The sequence below is a fragment of the Oncorhynchus keta genome, chromosome 4 (genome assembly GCF_023373465.1).
Source record: "Oncorhynchus keta strain PuntledgeMale-10-30-2019 chromosome 4, Oket_V2, whole genome shotgun sequence".
NCBI classification, from domain to species: domain Eukaryota; kingdom Metazoa; phylum Chordata; class Actinopteri; order Salmoniformes; family Salmonidae; genus Oncorhynchus; species Oncorhynchus keta.
In genome coordinates, this window is record NC_068424.1 from 61,799,222 (window position 1) to 61,822,121 (window position 22,900).

The following is a 22,900-nucleotide window of genomic DNA, read 5'->3' on the forward strand; positions in this document are numbered from 1 at the left end:
CATACACCACCAATAACCCAATCCAATTCATTAAGCTGCATTCACTTGACATAGACTACATCCAAATTGCGGTCTTCATGTGGCATGGGCACACAACCACAGCTACCTTCTCTAGCAGAATGACACAGTTGGCTCACAGGGGTTTTAGCGTGGCTGTCAGAAAATAGCTCCGAGCGCTTCTTGTGAGATGCACCCAGAAATAGACATGTGTAAGAGGAGGAGGACAGATGTCCACGCAGGAATGTACAGAAGGAACTGCAGATGAAGGGTGTTGCCAGGGGCATAGCCACTCTCCATAGCTCCCAAAATAAATAATGAGTGTGTAGCATGACAGCTTTAACGCACAGAAACTACAGGGGGGCTGGATGAGGAGCAAATAGCAGTAAACAACTTACATCCAAAGCACCCTAGTGCATTCCTCCCACATAATACAGTGGAGCTGTTGCCACCCTAGTGAATTCCTCCCACATAATACAGTGGAGCTGTTGCCACCCTATTGCATTCCTCCCACATAATACAGTGGAGCTGTTGCCACCCTAGTGAATTCCTCCCACATAATACAGTGGAGCTGTTGCCACCCTATTGCATTCCTCCCACATAATACAGTGGAGCTGTTGCCACCCTATTGCATTCCTCCCACATAATACAGTGGAGCTGTTGCCACCCTAGTGAATTCCTCCCACATAATACAGTGGAGCTGTTGCCACCCTATTGCATTCCTCCCACATAATACAGTGGAGCTGTTGCCACCCTATTGCATTCCTCCCACATAATACAGTGGAGCTGTTGCCACCCTATTGCATTCCTCCCACATAATACAGTGGAGCTGTTGCCACCCTAGTGAATTCCTCCCACATAATACAGTGGAGCTGTTGCCACCCTAGTGAATTCCTCCAACATAATACAGTGGAGTTGTTGCCACCCTAGTGCATTCCTCCCACATAATACAGTGGAGCTGTTGCCACCCTAGTGCATTCCTCCCACATAATACAGTGGAGCTGTTGCCACCCTAGGGCATTCCTCCCACATAATACAGTGGAGCTGTTGCCACCCTAGTGCACTCCTCCCACATAATACAGTGGAGCTGTTGCCACCCTAGTGCATTCCTCCCACATAATACAGTGGAGCTGTTGCCACCCTAGTGCATTCCTCCCACATAATACAGTGGAGCTGTTGCCACCCTAGTGCACTCCTCCCACATAATACAGTGGAGCTGTTGCCACCCTAGTGCATTCCTCCCACATAATACAGTGGAGCTGTTGCCACCCTAGTGCATTCCTCCCACATAATACAGTGGAGCTGTTGCCACCCTAGTGCATTCCTCCCACATAATACAGTGGAGCTGTTGCCACCCTAGTGCATTCCTCCCACATAATACAGTGGAGCTGTTGCCACCCTAGTGCACTCCTCCCACATAATACAGTGGAGCGGTTGCCACCCTAGTGCATTCCTCCCACATAATACAGTGGAGCTGTTGCCACCCTAGTGCATTCCTCCCACATAATACAGTGGAGCTGTTGCCACCCTAGTGCATTCCTCCCACATAATACAGTGGAGCTGTTGCCACCCTAGTGCATTCCTCCCACATAATACAGTGGAGCTGTTGCCACCCTAGTGAATTCCTCCCACATAATACAGTGGAGCTGTTGCCACCCTATTGCATTCCTCCCACATAATACATTGGAGCTGTTGCCACCCTAGTGCATTCCTCCCACATAATACAGTGGAGCTGTTGCCACCTTAGTGCATTCCTCCCACATAATACAATGGAGTTGTTGCCACCCTCGTGCATTCCTCCCACATAATACAGTGGAGTTGTTGCCACCCTAGTGCATTCCTCCCACATAATACAGTGTAGCTGTTGCTACCTTATTGCATTCCTCCCACATAATACAGTGGAGCTGTTGTCACCCTCGTGCATTCCTCCCACATAATACAGTGGAGCTGTTGCCACCCTAGTGCATTCCTCCCACATAATACAGTGGAGTTGTTGCCACCCTAGTGCATTCCTCCCACATAATACAGTGGAGTTGTTGCCACCCTAGTGCATTCCTCCCACATAATACAGTGGAGCTGTTGCCACCCTATTGCATTCCTCCCACATAATACAGTGGAGCTGTTGCCACCCTATTGCATTCCTCCCACATAATACAGTGGAGCTGTTGCCACCCTAGTGCATTCCTCCCACATAATACAGTGGAGTTGTTGCCACCCTAGTGCATTCCTCCCACATAATACAGTGGAGCTGTTGCCACCCTAGTGCATTCCTCCCACATAATACAGTGGAGCTGTTGCCACCCTAGTGCATTCCTCCCACATAATACAGTGGAGCTGTTGCCACCCTAGTGCATTCCTCCCACACAATACAGTGGAGCTGTTGACACCCTCGTGCATTCCTCCCACATAATACAGCGGAGTTGTTGCCACACTAGTGCATTCCTCCCACTTAATACAGTGGAGTTGTTGCCACCCTAGTGAATTCCTCCCACATAATACAGTGGAGTTGTTGCCACCCTAGTGCATTCCTCCCACATAATACAGTGGAGCTGTTGCCACCCTAGTGAATTCCTCCTACAAAATACAGTGGAGCTGTTGCCACCCTTGTGCATTCCTCCCACATAATACAGTAGAGCTGTTGCCACCCTAGTGCATTCCTCCCACATAATACAGTGGAGCTGTTGCCACCCTACTGCATTCATCCCACATAATACAGTGGAGTTGTTGCCACCCAAGTGCATTCCTCCCAAATAATACAGTGGAGCTGTTGCCACCCTACTGCATTCCTCCCACATAATGCATTGGAGCTGTTGCCACCCTAGTGCATTTCTCCCACATAATACAGTGGAGCTGTTGCCACCCTAGTGCATTCCTCCCACATAATACAGTGGAGTTGTTGCCACCCTAGTGAATTCCTCCCACATAATACAGTGGAGCTGTTGCCACCCTAGTGCATTCCTCCCACATAATACATTGGAGCTGTTGCCACCCTAGTGCATTCCTCCCACATAATACAGTGGAGTTGTTGCCACCCTAGTGAATTCCTCCCACATAATACATTGGAGCTGTTGCCACCCTAGTGCATTCCTCCCACATAATACAGTGGAGCTGTTGCCACCCTAGTGCATTCATCCCACATAATACAGTGGATTTGTCGCCACCCTAGTGCATTCCTCCCACATGATACAGTGGAGCTGTTGCCACCCTAGTGCATTCCTCCCACATAATACAGTGGAGTTGTTGCCACCCTAGTGCATTCCTCCCACATAATACAGTGGAGTTGTTGCCACCCTAGTGCATTCCTCCCACATAATACAGTGGAGCTGTTGCCACCCTAGTGCATTCCTCCCACATAATACAGTGGAGCTGTTGCCACCCTAGTGCATTCCTCCCACATATTACAGTGGAGCTGTTGCCACCCTAGTCCATTCCTCCCACATAATACAGTGGAGTTGTTGCCACCCTTGTGCATTCCTCCCACATAATACAGTGGAGTTGTTGCCACCCTAGTGCATTCCTCCCACTTAATACAGTGGAGTTGTTGCCACCCTAGTGCATTCCTCTCACATAATACAGTGGAGTTGTTGCCACCCTAATGCATTCCTCCCACACAATACAGTGGAGTTGTTGCCACCCTAGTGCATTCCTTCCACATAATACAGTGGAGCTGTTGCCACCCTAGTGCATTCTTCCCACATAATACAGTGGAGCTGTTGCCACCCTAGTGCATTCATCCCACATAATACAGTGGATTTGTTGCCACCCTAGTGCATTCCTCCCACATTATACAGTGGAGCTGTTGCCACCCTAGTGCATTCCTCCCACATAATACAGTGGAGCTGTTGCCACCCTAGTGAATTCCTCCTACATAATACAGTGGAGCTGTTGCCACCCTAGTGCATTCCTCCCACATAATACAGTGGAGTTGTTGCCACCCTAGTGAATTCCTCCCACATAATACAGTGGAGCTGTTGCCACCTTAGTGCATTCCTCCCACATAATACAGTGGAGTTGTTGCCACCCTAGTGAATTCCTCCCACATAATACAGTGGAGCTGTTGCCACCCTAGTGCATTCCTCCCACATAATACATCGGAGCTGTTGCCACCCTAGTGCATTTCTCCCACATAATACAGTGGAGCTGTTGCCACCCTAGTGCATTCCTCCCACATAATACAGTGGAGCTGTTGCCACCCTAGTGCATTCCTCCCACATAATACAGTGGAGTTGTTGCCACCCTAGTGAATTCCTCCCACATAATACAGTGGAGCTGTTGCCACCCTAGTGCATTCCTCCCACATAATACATTGGAGCTGTTGCCACCCTAGTGCATTCCTCCCACATAATACAGTGGAGTTGTTGCCACCCTAGTGAATTCCTCCCACATAATACATTGGAGCTGTTGCCACCCTAGTGCATTCCTCCCACATAATACAGTGGAGCTGTTGCCACCCTAGTGCATTCATCCCACATAATACAGTGGATTTGTCGCCACCCTAGTGCATTCCTCCCACATGATACAGTGGAGCTGTTGCCACCCTAGTGCATTCCTCCCACATAATACAGTGGAGCTGTTGCCACCCTAGTGCATTCCTCCCACATATTACAGTGGAGCTGTTGCCACCCTAGTCCATTCCTCCCACATAATACAGTGGAGTTGTTGCCACCCTTGTGCATTCCTCCCACATAATACAGTGGAGTTGTTGCCACCCTAGTGCATTCCTCCCACTTAATACAGTGGAGTTGTTGCCACCCTAGTGCATTCCTCTCACATAATACAGTGGAGTTGTTGCCACCCTAATGCATTCCTCCCACACAATACAGTGGAGTTGTTGCCACCCTAGTGCATTCCTTCCACATAATACAGTGGAGCTGTTGCCACCCTAGTGCATTCTTCCCACATAATACAGTGGAGCTGTTGCCACCCTAGTGCATTCATCCCACATAATACAGTGGATTTGTTGCCACCCTAGTGCATTCCTCCCACATTATACAGTGGAGCTGTTGCCACCCTAGTGCATTCCTCCCACATAATACAGTGGAGCTGTTGCCACCCTAGTGAATTCCTCCTACATAATACAGTGGAGCTGTTGCCACCCTAGTGCATTCCTCCCACATAATACAGTGGAGTTGTTGCCACCCTAGTGCATTCCTCCCACATAATACAGTGGAGTTGTTGCCACCCTAGTGCATTCCTCCCACATAATACAGTGGAGCTGTTGCCACCCTAGTGCATTCCTCCCACATAATACAGTGGAGCTGTTGCCACCCTAGTGCATTCCTCCCACATATTACAGTGGAGCTGTTGCCACCCTAGTCCATTCCTCCCACATAATACAGTGGAGTTGTTGCTTGTGCATTCCTCCCACATAATACAGTGGAGTTGTTGCCACCCTAGTGCATTCCTCCCACTTAATACAGTGGAGTTGTTGCCACCCTAGTGCATTCCTCTCACATAATACAGTGGAGTTGTTGCCACCCTAATGCATTCCTCCCACACAATACAGTGGAGTTGTTGCCACCCTAGTGCATTCCTTCCACATAATACAGTGGAGCTGTTGCCACCCTAGTGCATTCTTCCCACATAATACAGTGGAGCTGTTGCCACCTAGTGCATTCATCCCACATAATACAGTGGATTTGTTGCCACCCTAGTGCATTCCTCCCACATTATACAGTGGAGCTGTTGCCACCCTAGTGCATTCCTCCCACATAATACAGTGGAGCTGTTGCCACCCTAGTGAATTCCTCCTACATAATACAGTGGAGCTGTTGCCACCCTAGTGCATTCCTCCCACATAATACAGTGGAGTTGTTGCCACCCTAGTGAATTCCTCCCACATAATACAGTGGAGCTGTTGCCACCTTAGTGCATTCCTCCCACATAATACAGTGGAGTTGTTGCCACCCTAGTGAATTCCTCCCACATAATACAGTGGAGCTGTTGCCACCCTAGTGCATTCCTCCCACATAATACATCGGAGCTGTTGCCACCCTAGTGCATTTCTCCCACATAATACAGTGGAGCTGTTGCCACCCTAGTGCATTCCTCCCACATAATACAGTGGAGCTGTTGCCACCCTAGTGCATTCCTCCCACATAATACAGTGGAGTTGTTGCCACCCTAGTGAATTCCTCCCACATAATACAGTGGAGCTGTTGCCACCCTAGTGCATTCCTCCCACATAATACATTGGAGCTGTTGCCACCCTAGTGCATTCCTCCCACATAATACAGTGGAGTTGTTGCCACCTAGTGAATTCCTCCCACATAATACATTGGAGCTGTTGCCACCCTAGTGCATTCCTCCCACATAATACAGTGGAGCTGTTGCCACCCTAGTGCATTCATCCCACATAATACAGTGGATTTGTCGCCACCCTAGTGCATTCCTCCCACATGATACAGTGGAGCTGTTGCCACCCTAGTGCATTCCTCCCACATAATACAGTGGAGCTGTTGCCACCCTAGTGCATTCCTCCCACATATTACAGTGGAGCTGTTGCCACCCTAGTCCATTCCTCCCACATAATACAGTGGAGTTGTTGCCACCCTTGTGCATTCCTCCCACATAATACAGTGGAGTTGTTGCCACCCTAGTGCATTCCTCCCACTTAATACAGTGGAGTTGTTGCCACCCTAGTGCATTCCTCTCACATAATACAGTGGAGTTGTTGCCACCTAATGCATTCCTCCCACACAATACAGTGGAGTTGTTGCCACCCTAGTGCATTCCTTCCACATAATACAGTGGAGCTGTTGCCACCCTAGTGCATTCTTCCCACATAATACAGTGGAGCTGTTGCCACCCTAGTGCATTCATCCCACATAATACAGTGGATTTGTTGCCACCCTAGTGCATTCCTCCCACATAATACAGTGGAGTTGTTGCCACCCTAGTGAATTCCTCCCACATAATACAGTGGAGCTGTTGCCACCTTAGTGCATTCCTCCCACATAATACAGTGGAGTTGTTGCCACCCTAGTGAATTCCTCCCACATAATACAGTGGAGCTGTTGCCACCCTAGTGCATTCTTCCCACATAATACAGTGGAGCTGTTGCCACCCTAGTGCATTCATCCCACATAATACAGTGGATTTGTTGCCACCCTAGTGCATTCCTCCCACATTATACAGTGGAGCTGTTGCCACCCTAGTGCATTCCTCCCACATAATACAGTGGAGCTGTTGCCACCCTAGTGAATTCCTCCTACATAATACAGTGGAGCTGTTGCCACCCTAGTGCATTCCTCCCACATAATACAGTGGAGTTGTTGCCACCCTAGTGAATTCCTCCCACATAATACAGTGGAGCTGTTGCCACCTTAGTGCATTCCTCCCACATAATACAGTGGAGTTGTTGCCACCCTAGTGAATTCCTCCCACATAATACAGTGGAGCTGTTGCCACCCTAGTGCATTCCTCCCACATAATACATCGGAGCTGTTGCCACCCTAGTGCATTTCTCCCACATAATACAGTGGAGCTGTTGCCACCCTAGTGCATTCCTCCCACATAATACAGTGGAGCTGTTGCCACCCTAGTGCATTCCTCCCACATAATACAGTGGAGTTGTTGCCACCCTAGTGAATTCCTCCCACATAATACAGTGGAGCTGTTGCCACCCTAGTGCATTCCTCCCACATAATACATTGGAGCTGTTGCCACCCTAGTGCATTCCTCCCACATAATACAGTGGAGTTGTTGCCACCCTAGTGAATTCCTCCCACATAATACATTGGAGCTGTTGCCACCCTAGTGCATTCCTCCCACATAATACAGTGGAGCTGTTGCCACCCTAGTGCATTCATCCCACATAATACAGTGGATTTGTCGCCACCCTAGTGCATTCCTCCCACATGATACAGTGGAGTTGTTGCCACCCTAGTGAATTCCTCCCACATAATACAGTGGAGCTGTTGCCACCTTAGTGCATTCCTCCCACATAATACAGTGGAGTTGTTGCCACCCTAGTGAATTCCTCCCACATAATACAGTGGAGCTGTTGCCACCCTAGTGCATTCCTCCCACATAATACATCGGAGCTGTTGCCACCCTAGTGCATTTCTCCCACATAATACAGTGGAGCTGTTGCCACCCTAGTGCATTCCTCCCACATAATACAGTGGAGCTGTTGCCACCCTAGTGAATTCCTCCCACATAATACAGTGGAGCTGTTGCCACCCTAGTGCATTCCTCCCACATAATACATCGGAGCTGTTGCCACCCTAGTGCATTTCTCCCACATAATACAGTGGAGCTGTTGCCACCCTAGTGCATTCCTCCCACATAATACAGTGGAGCTGTTGCCACCCTAGTGCATTCCTCCCACATAATACAGTGGAGTTGTTGCCACCCTAGTGAATTCCTCCCACATAATACAGTGGAGCTGTTGCCACCCTAGTGCATTCCTCCCACATAATACATTGGAGCTGTTGCCACCCTAGTGCATTCCTCCCACATAATACAGTGGAGTTGTTGCCACCCTAGTGAATTCCTCCCACATAATACATTGGAGCTGTTGCCACCTAGTGCATTCCTCCCACATAATACAGTGGAGCTGTTGCCACCCTAGTGCATTCATCCCACATAATACAGTGGATTTGTCGCCACCCTAGTGCATTCCTCCCACATGATACAGTGGAGCTGTTGCCACCCTAGTGCATTCCTCCCACATAATACAGTGGAGCTGTTGCCACCCTAGTGCATTCCTCCCACATATTACAGTGGAGCTGTTGCCACCCTAGTCCATTCCTCCCACATAATACAGTGGAGTTGTTGCCACCCTTGTGCATTCCTCCCACATAATACAGTGGAGTTGTTGCCACCCTAGTGCATTCCTCCCACTTAATACAGTGGAGTTGTTGCCACCCTAGTGCATTCCTCTCACATAATACAGTGGAGTTGTTGCCACCCTAATGCATTCCTCCCACACAATACAGTGGAGTTGTTGCCACCCTAGTGCATTCCTTCCACATAATACAGTGGAGCTGTTGCCACCCTAGTGCATTCTTCCCACATAATACAGTGGAGCTGTTGCCACCCTAGTGCATTCATCCCACATAATACAGTGGATTTGTTGCCACCCTAGTGCATTCCTCCCACATTATACAGTGGAGCTGTTGCCACCCTAGTGCATTCCTCCCACATAATACAGTGGAGCTGTTGCCACCCTAGTGAATTCCTCCTACATAATACAGTGGAGCTGTTGCCACCCTAGTGCATTCCTCCCACATAATACAGTGGAGTTGTTGCCACCCTAGTGAATTCCTCCCACATAATACAGTGGAGCTGTTGCCACCTTAGTGCATTCCTCCCACATAATACAGTGGAGTTGTTGCCACCCTAGTGAATTCCTCCCACATAATACAGTGGAGCTGTTGCCACCCTAGTGCATTCTTCCCACATAATACAGTGGAGCTGTTGCCACCCTAGTGCATTCATCCCACATAATACAGTGGATTTGTTGCCACCCTAGTGCATTCCTCCCACATTATACAGTGGAGCTGTTGCCACCCTAGTGCATTCCTCCCACATAATACAGTGGAGCTGTTGCCACCCTAGTGAATTCCTCCTACATAATACAGTGGAGCTGTTGCCACCCTAGTGCATTCCTCCCACATAATACAGTGGAGTTGTTGCCACCCTAGTGAATTCCTCCCACATAATACAGTGGAGCTGTTGCCACCTTAGTGCATTCCTCCCACATAATACAGTGGAGTTGTTGCCACCCTAGTGAATTCCTCCCACATAATACAGTGGAGCTGTTGCCACCCTAGTGCATTCCTCCCACATAATACATCGGAGCTGTTGCCACCCTAGTGCATTTCTCCCACATAATACAGTGGAGCTGTTGCCACCCTAGTGCATTCCTCCCACATAATACAGTGGAGCTGTTGCCACCCTAGTGCATTCCTCCCACATAATACAGTGGAGTTGTTGCCACCCTAGTGAATTCCTCCCACATAATACAGTGGAGCTGTTGCCACCCTAGTGCATTCCTCCCACATAATACATTGGAGCTGTTGCCACCCTAGTGCATTCCTCCCACATAATACAGTGGAGTTGTTGCCACCCTAGTGAATTCCTCCCACATAATACATTGGAGCTGTTGCCACCCTAGTGCATTCCTCCCACATAATACAGTGGAGCTGTTGCCACCCTAGTGCATTCATCCCACATAATACAGTGGATTTGTCGCCACCCTAGTGCATTCCTCCCACATGATACAGTGGAGTTGTTGCCACCCTAGTGAATTCCTCCCACATAATACAGTGGAGCTGTTGCCACCTTAGTGCATTCCTCCCACATAATACAGTGGAGTTGTTGCCACCCTAGTGAATTCCTCCCACATAATACAGTGGAGCTGTTGCCACCCTAGTGCATTCCTCCCACATAATACATCGGAGCTGTTGCCACCCTAGTGCATTTCTCCCACATAATACAGTGGAGCTGTTGCCACCCTAGTGCATTCCTCCCACATAATACAGTGGAGCTGTTGCCACCCTAGTGAATTCCTCCCACATAATACAGTGGAGCTGTTGCCACCCTAGTGCATTCCTCCCACATAATACATCGGAGCTGTTGCCACCCTAGTGCATTTCTCCCACATAATACAGTGGAGCTGTTGCCACCCTAGTGCATTCCTCCCACATAATACAGTGGAGCTGTTGCCACCCTAGTGCATTCCTCCCACATAATACAGTGGAGTTGTTGCCACCCTAGTGAATTCCTCCCACATAATACAGTGGAGCTGTTGCCACCCTAGTGCATTCCTCCCACATAATACATTGGAGCTGTTGCCACCCTAGTGCATTCCTCCCACATAATACAGTGGAGTTGTTGCCACCCTAGTGAATTCCTCCCACATAATACATTGGAGCTGTTGCCACCCTAGTGCATTCCTCCCACATAATACAGTGGAGCTGTTGCCACCCTAGTGCATTCATCCCACATAATACAGTGGATTTGTCGCCACCCTAGTGCATTCCTCCACATGATACAGTGGAGCTGTTGCCACCCTAGTGCATTCCTCCCACATAATACAGTGGAGCTGTTGCCACCCTAGTGCATTCCTCCCACATATTACAGTGGAGCTGTTGCCACCCTAGTCCATTCCTCCCACATAATACAGTGGAGTTGTTGCCACCCTTGTGCATTCCTCCCACATAATACAGTGGAGTTGTTGCCACCCTAGTGCATTCCTCCCACTTAATACAGTGGAGTTGTTGCCACCCTAGTGCATTCCTCTCACATAATACAGTGGAGTTGTTGCCACCCTAATGCATTCCTCCCACACAATACAGTGGAGTTGTTGCCACCCTAGTGCATTCCTTCCACATAATACAGTGGAGCTGTTGCCACCCTAGTGCATTCTTCCCACATAATACAGTGGAGCTGTTGCCACCCTAGTGCATTCATCCCACATAATACAGTGGATTTGTTGCCACCCTAGTGCATTCCTCCCACATTATACAGTGGAGCTGTTGCCACCCTAGTGCATTCCTCCCACATAATACAGTGGAGCTGTTGCCACCCTAGTGAATTCCTCCTACATAATACAGTGGAGCTGTTGCCACCCTAGTGCATTCCTCCCACATAATACAGTGGAGTTGTTGCCACCCTAGTGAATTCCTCCCACATAATACAGTGGAGCTGTTGCCACCTTAGTGCATTCCTCCCACATAATACAGTGGAGTTGTTGCCACCCTAGTGAATTCCTCCCACATAATACAGTGGAGCTGTTGCCACCCTAGTGCATTCCTCCCACATAATACATCGGAGCTGTTGCCACCCTAGTGCATTTCTCCCACATAATACAGTGGAGCTGTTGCCACCCTAGTGCATTCCTCCCACATAATACAGTGGAGCTGTTGCCACCCTAGTGCATTCCTCCCACATAATACAGTGGAGTTGTTGCCACCCTAGTGAATTCCTCCCACATAATACAGTGGAGCTGTTGCCACCCTAGTGCATTCCTCCCACATAATACATTGGAGCTGTTGCCACCCTAGTGCATTCCTCCCACATAATACAGTGGAGTTGTTGCCACCCTAGTGAATTCCTCCCACATAATACATTGGAGCTGTTGCCACCCTAGTGCATTCCTCCCACATAATACAGTGGAGCTGTTGCCACCCTAGTGCATTCATCCCACATAATACAGTGGATTTGTCGCCACCCTAGTGCATTCCTCCCACATGATACAGTGGAGCTGTTGCCACCCTAGTGCATTCCTCCCACATAATACAGTGGAGTTGTTGCCACCCTAGTGCATTCCTCCCACATAATACAGTGGAGTTGTTGCCACCCTAGTGCATTCCTCCCACATAATACAGTGGAGCTGTTGCCACCCTAGTGCATTCCTCCCACATAATACAGTGGAGCTGTTGCCACCCTAGTGCATTCCTCCCACATATTACAGTGGAGCTGTTGCCACCCTAGTCCATTCCTCCCACATAATACAGTGGAGTTGTTGCCACCCTTGTGCATTCCTCCCACATAATACAGTGGAGTTGTTGCCACCCTAGTGCATTCCTCCCACTTAATACAGTGGAGTTGTTGCCACCCTAGTGCATTCCTCTCACATAATACAGTGGAGTTGTTGCCACCCTAATGCATTCCTCCCACACAATACAGTGGAGTTGTTGCCACCCTAGTGCATTCCTTCCACATAATACAGTGGAGCTGTTGCCACCCTAGTGCATTCTTCCCACATAATACAGTGGAGCTGTTGCCACCCTAGTGCATTCATCCCACATAATACAGTGGATTTGTTGCCACCCTAGTGCATTCCTCCCACATTATACAGTGGAGCTGTTGCCACCCTAGTGCATTCCTCCCACATAATACAGTGGAGCTGTTGCCACCCTAGTGAATTCCTCCTACATAATACAGTGGAGCTGTTGCCACCCTAGTGCATTCCTCCCACATAATACAGTGGAGTTGTTGCCACCCTAGTGAATTCCTCCCACATAATACAGTGGAGCTGTTGCCACCTTAGTGCATTCCTCCCACATAATACAGTGGAGTTGTTGCCACCCTAGTGAATTCCTCCCACATAATACAGTGGAGCTGTTGCCACCCTAGTGCATTCCTCCCACATAATACATCGGAGCTGTTGCCACCCTAGTGCATTTCTCCCACATAATACAGTGGAGCTGTTGCCACCCTAGTGCATTCCTCCCACATAATACAGTGGAGCTGTTGCCACCCTAGTGCATTTCTCCCACATAATACAGTGGAGTTGTTGCCACCCTAGTGAATTCCTCCCACATAATACAGTGGAGCTGTTGCCACCCTAGTGCATTCCTCCCACATAATACAGTGGACAACATATGGATATATCCGGCACCATCCACACATGTATACATGATGTCAAAATGTGGAAATATTGTTGTTGTTGATGTTGCCAAACATAGATGGAATATATTCCCATGAAATGAATCTTGGCTCAGACCCAAGTCCCTACAGTTGCTGGTTGCTTTTGAATGTGTGGTGTCCCTGGCTACTGCTTCCTTCCTCTACTCTCCTCCCAGGGAGGGCTGTAGAGTGTTGTAGAAAGGGTGGGGTGATGTGTCATTGAATACATGCTGTCTTTCTTTGAGCAGTGAAAGGACTTGAGGGTGAGGGTAGCGGTGCCTGAAAAGAGCTGGGCACTATGCCACGTGGGGCGGGCACCGCAGGACCGAGGTGACAGTCAGAGCACTCTATCACAGTTGTCCTGTGCCCACCCCCAATATACACCCCCACCCCCTCTCCTCACCGGGAACATTCATACTCACGCTCCCAATGTTGCATTCTCAGTGACTTGGTTTACACGTGTCCTCACACACTCATACAGTGGGGCAAAAAAGTATTTAGTCAGCCACCAATTGTGCAAGTTCTCCCACTTAAAAAGATGAGAGAGGCCTGTAATTTTCATCATAGGTACACTTCAACTATGACAGACAAAATTAGAAAAAAAATCCAGAAAATCACATTGTAGGATTTTTAATTAATTTATTTGCAAATTATGATGGAAAATAATACTGTAGTAGATAATATTGTAGTAGATAATACAGTAGTAGATAATATTGTAGTAGATAATACTGTAGTATTATACGTAGTATAGTAGATAATACAAAATGTAGTAGATAATACATCATGTAGTAGATAATGCTGTTGTAGATGATACATAATGTAGTAGATAATACTGTAGTAGATAATATTGTAGTAGATAATACATAATGTAGTAGATAATACATAATGCAGTAGATAATACATAATGCCGTAGATGATACATAATGTAGTAGATAATATTGTAGTAGATAATATTGTAGTAGATAATACATAATGTAGTAGATAATACATAATGCAGTAGATGATACATAATGTAGTAGGTAATACTGTAGTAGATAATACATAATGTAGTAGATAATACATCATGTAGTAGATAATACATCATGTAGTAGATAATACATCATATAATAGATAATACATACTGTAATAGATAATACATACTGTAGTAGATAAAACATAATGTAGTAGATAATGCTGTTGTAGATGATACATAATGTAGTAGATAATACTGTAGTAGATAATATTGTAGTAGATAATTCATAATGTAGTAGATAATACATAATGCAGTAGATGATACATAATGTAGTAGATAATACTGTAGTAGATAATATTGTAGTAGATAATACATAATGTAGTAGATAATACATACTGTAGTAAATAATACATAATGTAGTGGATAATTCATAATATAGTAGATCATTAATAATATAGTAAATAATACATAATGTAGTAGATAATACATAATGTAGTAGATAATACATCATGTAGTAAATAATACATAATGTAGTGGATAATTCATAATATAGTAGATCATTAATAATATAGTAAATAATACATACTGTAGTAGATAAAACACAATGTAGTAGATAATACATGCTGTAGTAGATAATAGATAATGTAGTAGATAATGCATGATGTAGTAGATAATAATGTAGTAGATAATACATAATGTAATAGATAATACTGTAGTAGATAATACATCATGTAATAAATAATACATACTGTAGTAGATCATTCATAATGTAGTAGATAATGCATGATGTAGTAGATAATAATGTAGTAGATAATACATCATGTAATAGATAATACTGTAGTAGATAATACATAATGTAGTAGATCATCGAGAGCATCCAACATTGGTTGCATCACTGCCTGGTACGGCAATTGCTCGGCCTCTGACCGCAAGGTACTACAGAGGGTCGTGCGTATGGGGCCCAGTACATCACTGGGGCTAAGCTGCCTGCCATCCAGGACCTCTACACCAGGCGGTGTCAGAGGAAGGCCCTAAAAATTGTCAAAGACCCCAGCCACCCTAGTCATAGACTGTTCTCTCTACTACCGCATGGCAAGCGGTACCGGAGTGCCAAGTATAGGACAAAAAGGCTTCTCAACAGTTTTTACCCCCAAGCCATAACACTCCTGAACAGGTAATCAAATGGCTACCTGGACTATTTGCATTGGGTGACCCCCCAACCCCTCTTTTTACGCAGCTGCTACCCCCTGTTTATCATATATGCATAGTCACTTTAACTATACATTCATGTACATACTACCTCAATTGGGCCCGACCAACCAGTGCTCCCGCACATTGACTAACCGGGCTATCTGCATTGTGTCCCACCCACCACCCGCCAACCTCTCTTTTACGCTACTGCTACTCTCTGTTCATCATATATGCATAGTCACTTTAACCATATCTACATGTACATACTACCTCAATCAGCCTGACTAACCGGTGTCTGTATGTGTAGCCTTGCTACTTTTATAGCCTCGCTACTGTATATAGCCTGTCTTTTTACTGTTGTTTTATTTCTTTACCTACCTATTGTTCACCTAATACCTTTTTTTGCACTATTGGTTAGAGCCTGTAAGTAAGCATTTCACTGTAAGGTCTACTACACCTGTTGTCTTCGGCGCACGTGACAACTACGATTTGATTTGAATACTGTAGTAGATAATACATAATGTAATAGATACATTTAAGCAATAAGGTCTGAGGGGGTGTGGTATATGGCCACGGCTAATGGTTGTTCCTAGATCGACGCAACACGGAGTGCCTGGATACAGGCCTTAGCCATGGTATGTTGGCCATATACCACAAATAAATGTCAATTGAAAAAAGGTCAAACGAAACAAAGTGCAACTAGTTTGCAGTCTTTCCAGCTTCAGTTTGAAGTGATTGTGTTAGCTGTGTTGTTGGCTAGCTCCTCTGAACAACAGTGTCCTGACAGGTGAGCACATTTTCTATGCCAGGCGAAATCGCGGCTCATTACCTCATTGTTATGGATGGATCTAAATAAATGTCACTAGAAAACAGCTTAAACAAATGCAAATGCAGCTTCTTTGCCATTATTCTGGCTGCACTTTTTGACGTGAATGTAAGTTAGCCGTAGTTGGCTAGCTAGCAAGCAAGGGATAAGAATGTTGCCAGTCAGTAAGCAAAGAAACATTTAGAACGACTGGGTCGCGTCCATAGCTAGGGTAGCAACCCTAAATTTGTGTCGAGACTATCTTGTCGAAGGATGAAATAATATGAATAAACTTATCAAAATAACGTTTTTCATGAAAATATGTCAATCATTATTTGAATATGTTGGTAACCCGTAAAAGTGATCAATGCCAATATATCCTCCAAACACTGGCTTCTCAGGAATTATATTGTAGTAGATTTTTTTACATTTATTTAACCAGGCAAGTCAGTTAAGAACACATTCTTATTTTCAATGACGGCCTGGGAACAGGGGCAGAGGCAGATTTGTAACTTGTCAGCTCGGGGGTTTGAACTCGCAACCTTCCAGTTACTAGTCCAACGCTCTAACCACTAGGCTACGCTGCCGCTAATACATCATGTAGTAGATAATACATCATGTAGTGGATAATACATCATGTAGTAGATAATACATCATGTAGTAGATAATACATCATGTAGTAGAAAATACATCATGTAGTAAATAATACATCATGTAATAGATAATACATCATGTAGTAGATAATACATCATGTAGTAGATAATACATCATGTAGTAGATAATAAATCATGTAGTAGAAAATACATCATGTAGTAAATAATACATCATGTAGTAGATAATACATCATGTAGTAAATAATACATCATGTAGTAGATAATACATCATGTAGTAAATAATACATCATGTAGTAGATAATACATCATGTAGTAGATAATACATCATGTCCAACATTAGATGCAGAACAACAAACCCAATAATTTATTAATGGAATTAGAATATTTCCCCTGAGGTGACTTTCCAATGGAAGGTAATAAGACTAAGGTCCGAGTGGATAACTCTTTGTTTCTCTCCTCACTCTTTGTTTCTCTTACAGCTGGTGGCGTCCATTGTGTTCATCAGTTTTGGAGTGGTGGCTGCCTTCTGCTGTGCCATTGTGGATGGGGTGTTTGCAGCCAGACACATAGTGAGTAGCAGTACCAAGCAGAGGCAATAAGCCAAGCTATAATGCAGTTAACATGCAGTCATATGGAATATCAATGTGTTGGTGTTATTACACAGTAACCACACTAGTAACTGATTTCATATATAATATGACCATTGTCAATTATTTTCAATTATAAACTGGGTGGTTCAAGCCCTGAATGCTGATTGGCTGACAGTCATGGTATATCAGACCTTATACCATGGGTATGACCAAAACATTTTTACTCCTCTAATTACGCTGGTAACCAGTTTATAATAGCAATAAGGCACCTCGGGGGTTTGTGATATATGGCCGATATACCACGACTAAGGGCTGTGTACAGGCACTCCGCGTTGCATTGTGCTTAAGAACAGCCCTTAGCCATGGTATACTGGCTATATACCACACCCCTTCGTGCTTTATTGCTAAATTATATCATTGTTTTTGTACCTTTTCTGTATTTTCCATGAGAAAGTATTAATTACATACTACATACTGGTTACTTACGTATAGAGTAACTAAAATACATAAATTAATTTTAATCTAGTGTTGTTGCAGTGTATCCTGCTGGTGTGGTTGATGCTGTTGTTTCTTCTCTTGTGATGTGTAAAACCTAAACAGTAGGATGAAATGTTTTTATGTTTTGTTACGCCCCAGGACCTTAGACCTTACTATGCCGGCCGCTGTGATTTCTACGCCAATTCAAAATCCTCTGTGGATTATGAAGACGTAAGTGCACACTCATATCACCACTTTGTTGAAAGGTTGCCTTGAAGTTGTTTATATGTTGCCTTAAAGTTAAAAAGTTGCCTTAAAGTGGTTTAAACGTTGCCTTAGAGTTGAAAATCCATCAGTTTCCCAATATAGAGAGCATGATCCATATGCTTTACTGTGTGATAACAGTGTCTACCTGTGTGAAATCTAGGTTCACTGCCAGACAGCATCCCGTGCAACCTGTAACCTACGTGTGAAATCTAATACCTGCTACTGCTGTGACCTCTACAACTGTGGCAAGTGAGTTTCCCAAGCCTCTTTCACCAACTTCTGTCATCACAGGATTATTTTGATATTATCTTGCAGTCTGAGAGGCAGCTTAACTCATCTCAATTTGATTGTTTTCTTAGTTTGATTATTTCCTTGTTTACCTCATGTATTTACCCTTGTGCTGTTTTAGTGTATTTTATTTTTGCTGTAAGGTCAGCACTGGTGGAAAAATGAAATTGTAAAAACTTTTTTGGGCTTATGTTTCAGAGAACATCCTCTTTTGGGACATGCGAATAAAGATGTTTTGAAAAAGTTTAGGAAAACGTCCATGATTTGGAAGTAGGTCCCTTTCTTTTAGCCCCTTGAGACTCATTAACAACCCATTTTCTGTTGTTGTGGTTGATTTTAACAGTAGCTGTGTAGAAGTCTTCTTGCTTGGAACACACCATGGGAATGAGTGTATGAAGACCATGGGAATGAGTGTATCGCTCCTGCATGAAGACCAGTCCACCTACCTGTCCCCCAGCTCTTACTCTCTAGTAGTTGTAGCTAGTTCCTCCATTTCTGCTCCATTTGACAGCCAAAGGCCAACTTATGTTAATGTATTTATATTCTGTTGTCATTTTCCATCAAATAATTAAATACACAGTGAATGTGGTACAAATGACACTTTTCTCTGTAGCCTTGCGTCTCATGTAGGTGGTTCTTACTTACTTCTGTATGTCTTTACTCTTTGTCCTTTCTGATCTCGTACACCCACCTCTCCCACACACTGGCCCAGCCGTGTGGAGCTGATGGGGGGCTACCACGAGTACACGGAGGTGGGGAGCTGCGAGGATGTGGTACACCTTTATCACCTGCTGTGGTCCGTCACCATCCTCAACATCATCGCTCTTTTCCTGGGCATCATCACCGCCGCCGTGCTGGGAGGCTTCAAGGACATGGTGAGATGAACAGCAGGACATATCTGGGTTGTATTATTTAGGGCACATCCTAGCATTAAGTGTTAAAGTACTTAGTTCAAGAAAGAAAGGGGGATACCTAGTCAGTTGTACAACTGAATGCATTCAACTGAACTGTATCTTCCGCATTTAACCCAACCCCTCTGAATCAGAGAGGTGAGGACGGATGCCTTAATTGAAATCCACGGCGCCTGGGAACAGTGTGTTAACGACAGATTTTTGCCTTGTCAGCTCGGGAATTCGATCCAGCAACCTTTCGCTAGGCTACCTGCCGCCCCTACCTAGTTATGTCAAATAGTTTGAAATACTTGAGCTGCGATTGATGAGTTTAACGCGGTATAATGAAAGCAATGGAATAGTCCCAAATGTGCAAACCTCAAGCTGAATCAATTTAAATGGATTTATTTGACCCAGAGATGGAGGAGCAGACATGATATAAGACACTGACCCAGAGATGGAGGAGCAGACATGGTATAAGACACTGACCCAGAGATGGAGGAGCCGACATGATATAAGACACTAATTCAGAGATAGAGGAGCAGACATGATATAAGACACTGACCCAGAGATGGAGGAGCAGACATGGTATAAGACACTGACCCAGAGATGGAGGAGCCGACATGATATAAGACACTAATTCAGAGATAGAGGAGCAGACATGATATAAGGGGCGGCAGCGTAGCCTAGTGGTTAGAGCGTTGGACTAGTAAGCGGAAGGTTGCGAGTTCAAACCCCCGAGCTGACAAGGTACAAATCTGTAGTTCTGCCCCTGAACAGGCAGTTAACCCACTGTTCCCAGGCCGTCATTGAAAATAAGAATATGTTCTTAACTGACTTGCCTGGTTAAATAAAGGTAAAAAAAATAAGACACTGACCCAGAGATGGAGGAGCAGACATGGTATAAGACACTGACCCAGAGATGGAGGAGCCGACATGATATAAGACACTAACTCAGAGATAGAGGAGCAGACAATAAGATGGGTGGGCAGAAACTAACAATTCTTAAAAAGTTGCCCAACCATTCTTAAAAGGTTGAATTATGTTAATTAGGCATTTTAGGCATTTGATTTAGGGTAGGGTTTGCTCAAGATGAAAACTTAGCACCTCGGCTCTTAGTGTGGCCCTTCGTCAATCATTGTTATGTGTGTGTGCGTCAGAGTTTGTGTGCACACCATGAACCACAGGTATCAGTATTGCTCATTCTATCTGTATGTGTTTTGGACAGACGCCCATGCTGACCCCTGACTCGTGTGAGTCAGAGCCCCTCCCAGCAGTCCCTGTCTCCACAGAGCTTCCAGCTCCCAGCACCTCCTCCTTCAACTGCTACTTCAGCAATGCCCCCTACCTGCCACCCTATACTGCCTACGACCTGCAGGTAATAAACTACTGATACCCATCATTCATTACCCCCCCAGAAAGCCACAACTAACAGGAATAATTCATTAGGACTGAAGATTAATTTAAACTATGTGTGGGTAGTTCAAACTCTTGAGGAGATCACGAGTTTATGTCAATGGTGTTATGATTCTGTCCTCACTGCTTGACCATAGGATGAGTACTGTACAAACTCAAGTCGCCTGTCTTGTTTCAACCCCGGCTCACCTTCCCCCTCATGTCTCTTCAGGGCTCCAGTATGATGTTCCCAGACTCTTCTGGCCTGTCTGATGAGTCCCAGTCGGGGGCCAGCCACATGTGGTCCTCCCTGGTCCCCCCGTGCTACTCTCCACCTTACTGCCCACCCGACGAGAAGCCCCCGCCATACAGCCCCTAGGAGAGAGGCTGGAACTGGGAAAGAACAGGGGAGGACATCCGGTATCGTCTCCTCTTTTGCCAGCTACATTGGCAACAAAGGGCAATGGGTATTGATGGGTGTTAGTGGACCTTGAATATTAACCTGTTTGAACGCGAGCTGCTACTGCATCTGGTGCTCCAAACTGTTCCTGAGCAGCCAAGCCTGCCTGAGCTGTGTGGAATATAAAGATACAAGGAGTTAGTGGAAGAAAGAAAGAGCATGAGTCACTGATGTGACTAGAAGCCAGTGCTGTGAGGTTTAATTCATCCCCCAGTAAGCATAGCCTGTTAGGATTCAGCCAAACCTGGATGGAGCGGGGGGTAAAGCAAGACCTTGCTTGGCCTACACCCCCTTTTCTCAGCAGACTCTCTCAGTTGGTGCCAGTTTGCTCCCTAACTCTTCCCCTTGGCCCTAACTCTTCCATGTCTGCATTTCTAAGGGGTCAGGATAACTATAAGCAGCGTAGTGGGGAGGAAACATCCTATCGTTTACACCTTACAAGTCTGCAAACATCAAAGGGTTATTTGATTTGATGTCATTAGGATCCCCATTAGCTGACACCAATGGTGACATCTAGTCTACCTGGGGTCTGACACACAACGAAAAAATACATTACAAACAAAAATACTATAATTTACATACTGTAACGAGTTTCCTCCTCTTCTTCCGAAGAGGAGAGGCGAAACGGATCAGAGGACCAATACGCGGCGTGGTAATTTTCCATGGTACTTTTTTAATGCTTTAAGGTACACATGAACAAACTAACAAAACAAGAAATGTGAAAACTCAAATTACAGTCCTATCTGGTGCACACACAGAGACAGGAAACAATCACCCACAAACACACAGTGAAACCCAGGCCACCTAAGTATGATTCTCAATCAGAGACAACTAATGACACCTGCCTCTGATTGAGAACCATACTAGGCCGAAACATAGAAATTCCCAAAACCTAGACAAACAAACATAGACTGCCCACCCAACTCACGCCCTGACCATACTAACTAAACACAAAACACAGAAAATAAAGGTCAGAACGTGACAGTACCCCCCCCCAAAGGTGCGGACTCCGGCCGCAAAACCTTGACCTATAGGGGAGGGTCTGGGTGGGCGTCTGTCCGCGGTGGCGGTTCTGGCGCGGGACGCGGACCCCACTTCACCCTTGTCTTTGTCCGCCTTATTTTCCGCCTCCGTGGCTTTCTCACCATGGCAACCCCTCTCAATGACCCCACTGGACAGAGGGGCAGCTCGGGACAGAGGGGCAGGGGCTCTGGACAGAGGGACAGGGGCTCTGGACAGAGGGACAGGGGCTCTGGACAGAGGCTCTGGCGCCTCTGGGCTGAGGGGCTCTGGCGCCTCTGGGCTGAGGGGCTCTGGCAGCGGCGCCGGACAGGCGGGACGCTCCGGCAGCGGCGCCGGACAGGCGGGAGGCTCCGGCAGCGGCGCCGGACAGGCGGGACGCTCGGCAACGGCGCAGGACAGGCGGGACGCTCCGGCAGCGGCGCAGGACAGGCGGGACGCTCCGGCAGCGGCGCCGGACAAGCGGGACGCTCCGGCAGCGGCGCCGGACAGGCGGGACGCTCCGGCAGCAGCGCCGGACAGGCGGGAGGCCGGCAGCAGCGCCGGACAGGCGGGAGGCTCCCGGCAGCGGCGCCGGACAGGCGGGAGGCTC

At 46.4% G+C, this 22,900-nt stretch overlaps 1 protein-coding gene across 1 annotated transcript in view; it reads left to right on the top strand.

Annotated features, from left to right (window-relative positions):
- Positions 1-22,756, top strand: part of tmem255a (transmembrane protein 255A) — a 29,246-nt gene extending 6,490 nt beyond the window's left edge. The window contains exons 4-10 of the mRNA XM_035767223.2: positions 17,401-17,490; positions 18,148-18,219; positions 18,416-18,504; positions 18,742-18,813; positions 19,256-19,418; positions 20,662-20,811; positions 21,061-22,756. Of these exons, the coding sequence (XP_035623116.1) occupies positions 17,401-17,490; positions 18,148-18,219; positions 18,416-18,504; positions 18,742-18,813; positions 19,256-19,418; positions 20,662-20,811; positions 21,061-21,207 (783 nt within the window). The 3' untranslated portion in view covers positions 21,208-22,756. The remainder of the gene's footprint in view (positions 1-17,400; positions 17,491-18,147; positions 18,220-18,415; positions 18,505-18,741; positions 18,814-19,255; positions 19,419-20,661; positions 20,812-21,060) is intronic.
- The last annotated feature ends 144 nt before the right edge of the window (positions 22,757-22,900 follow it).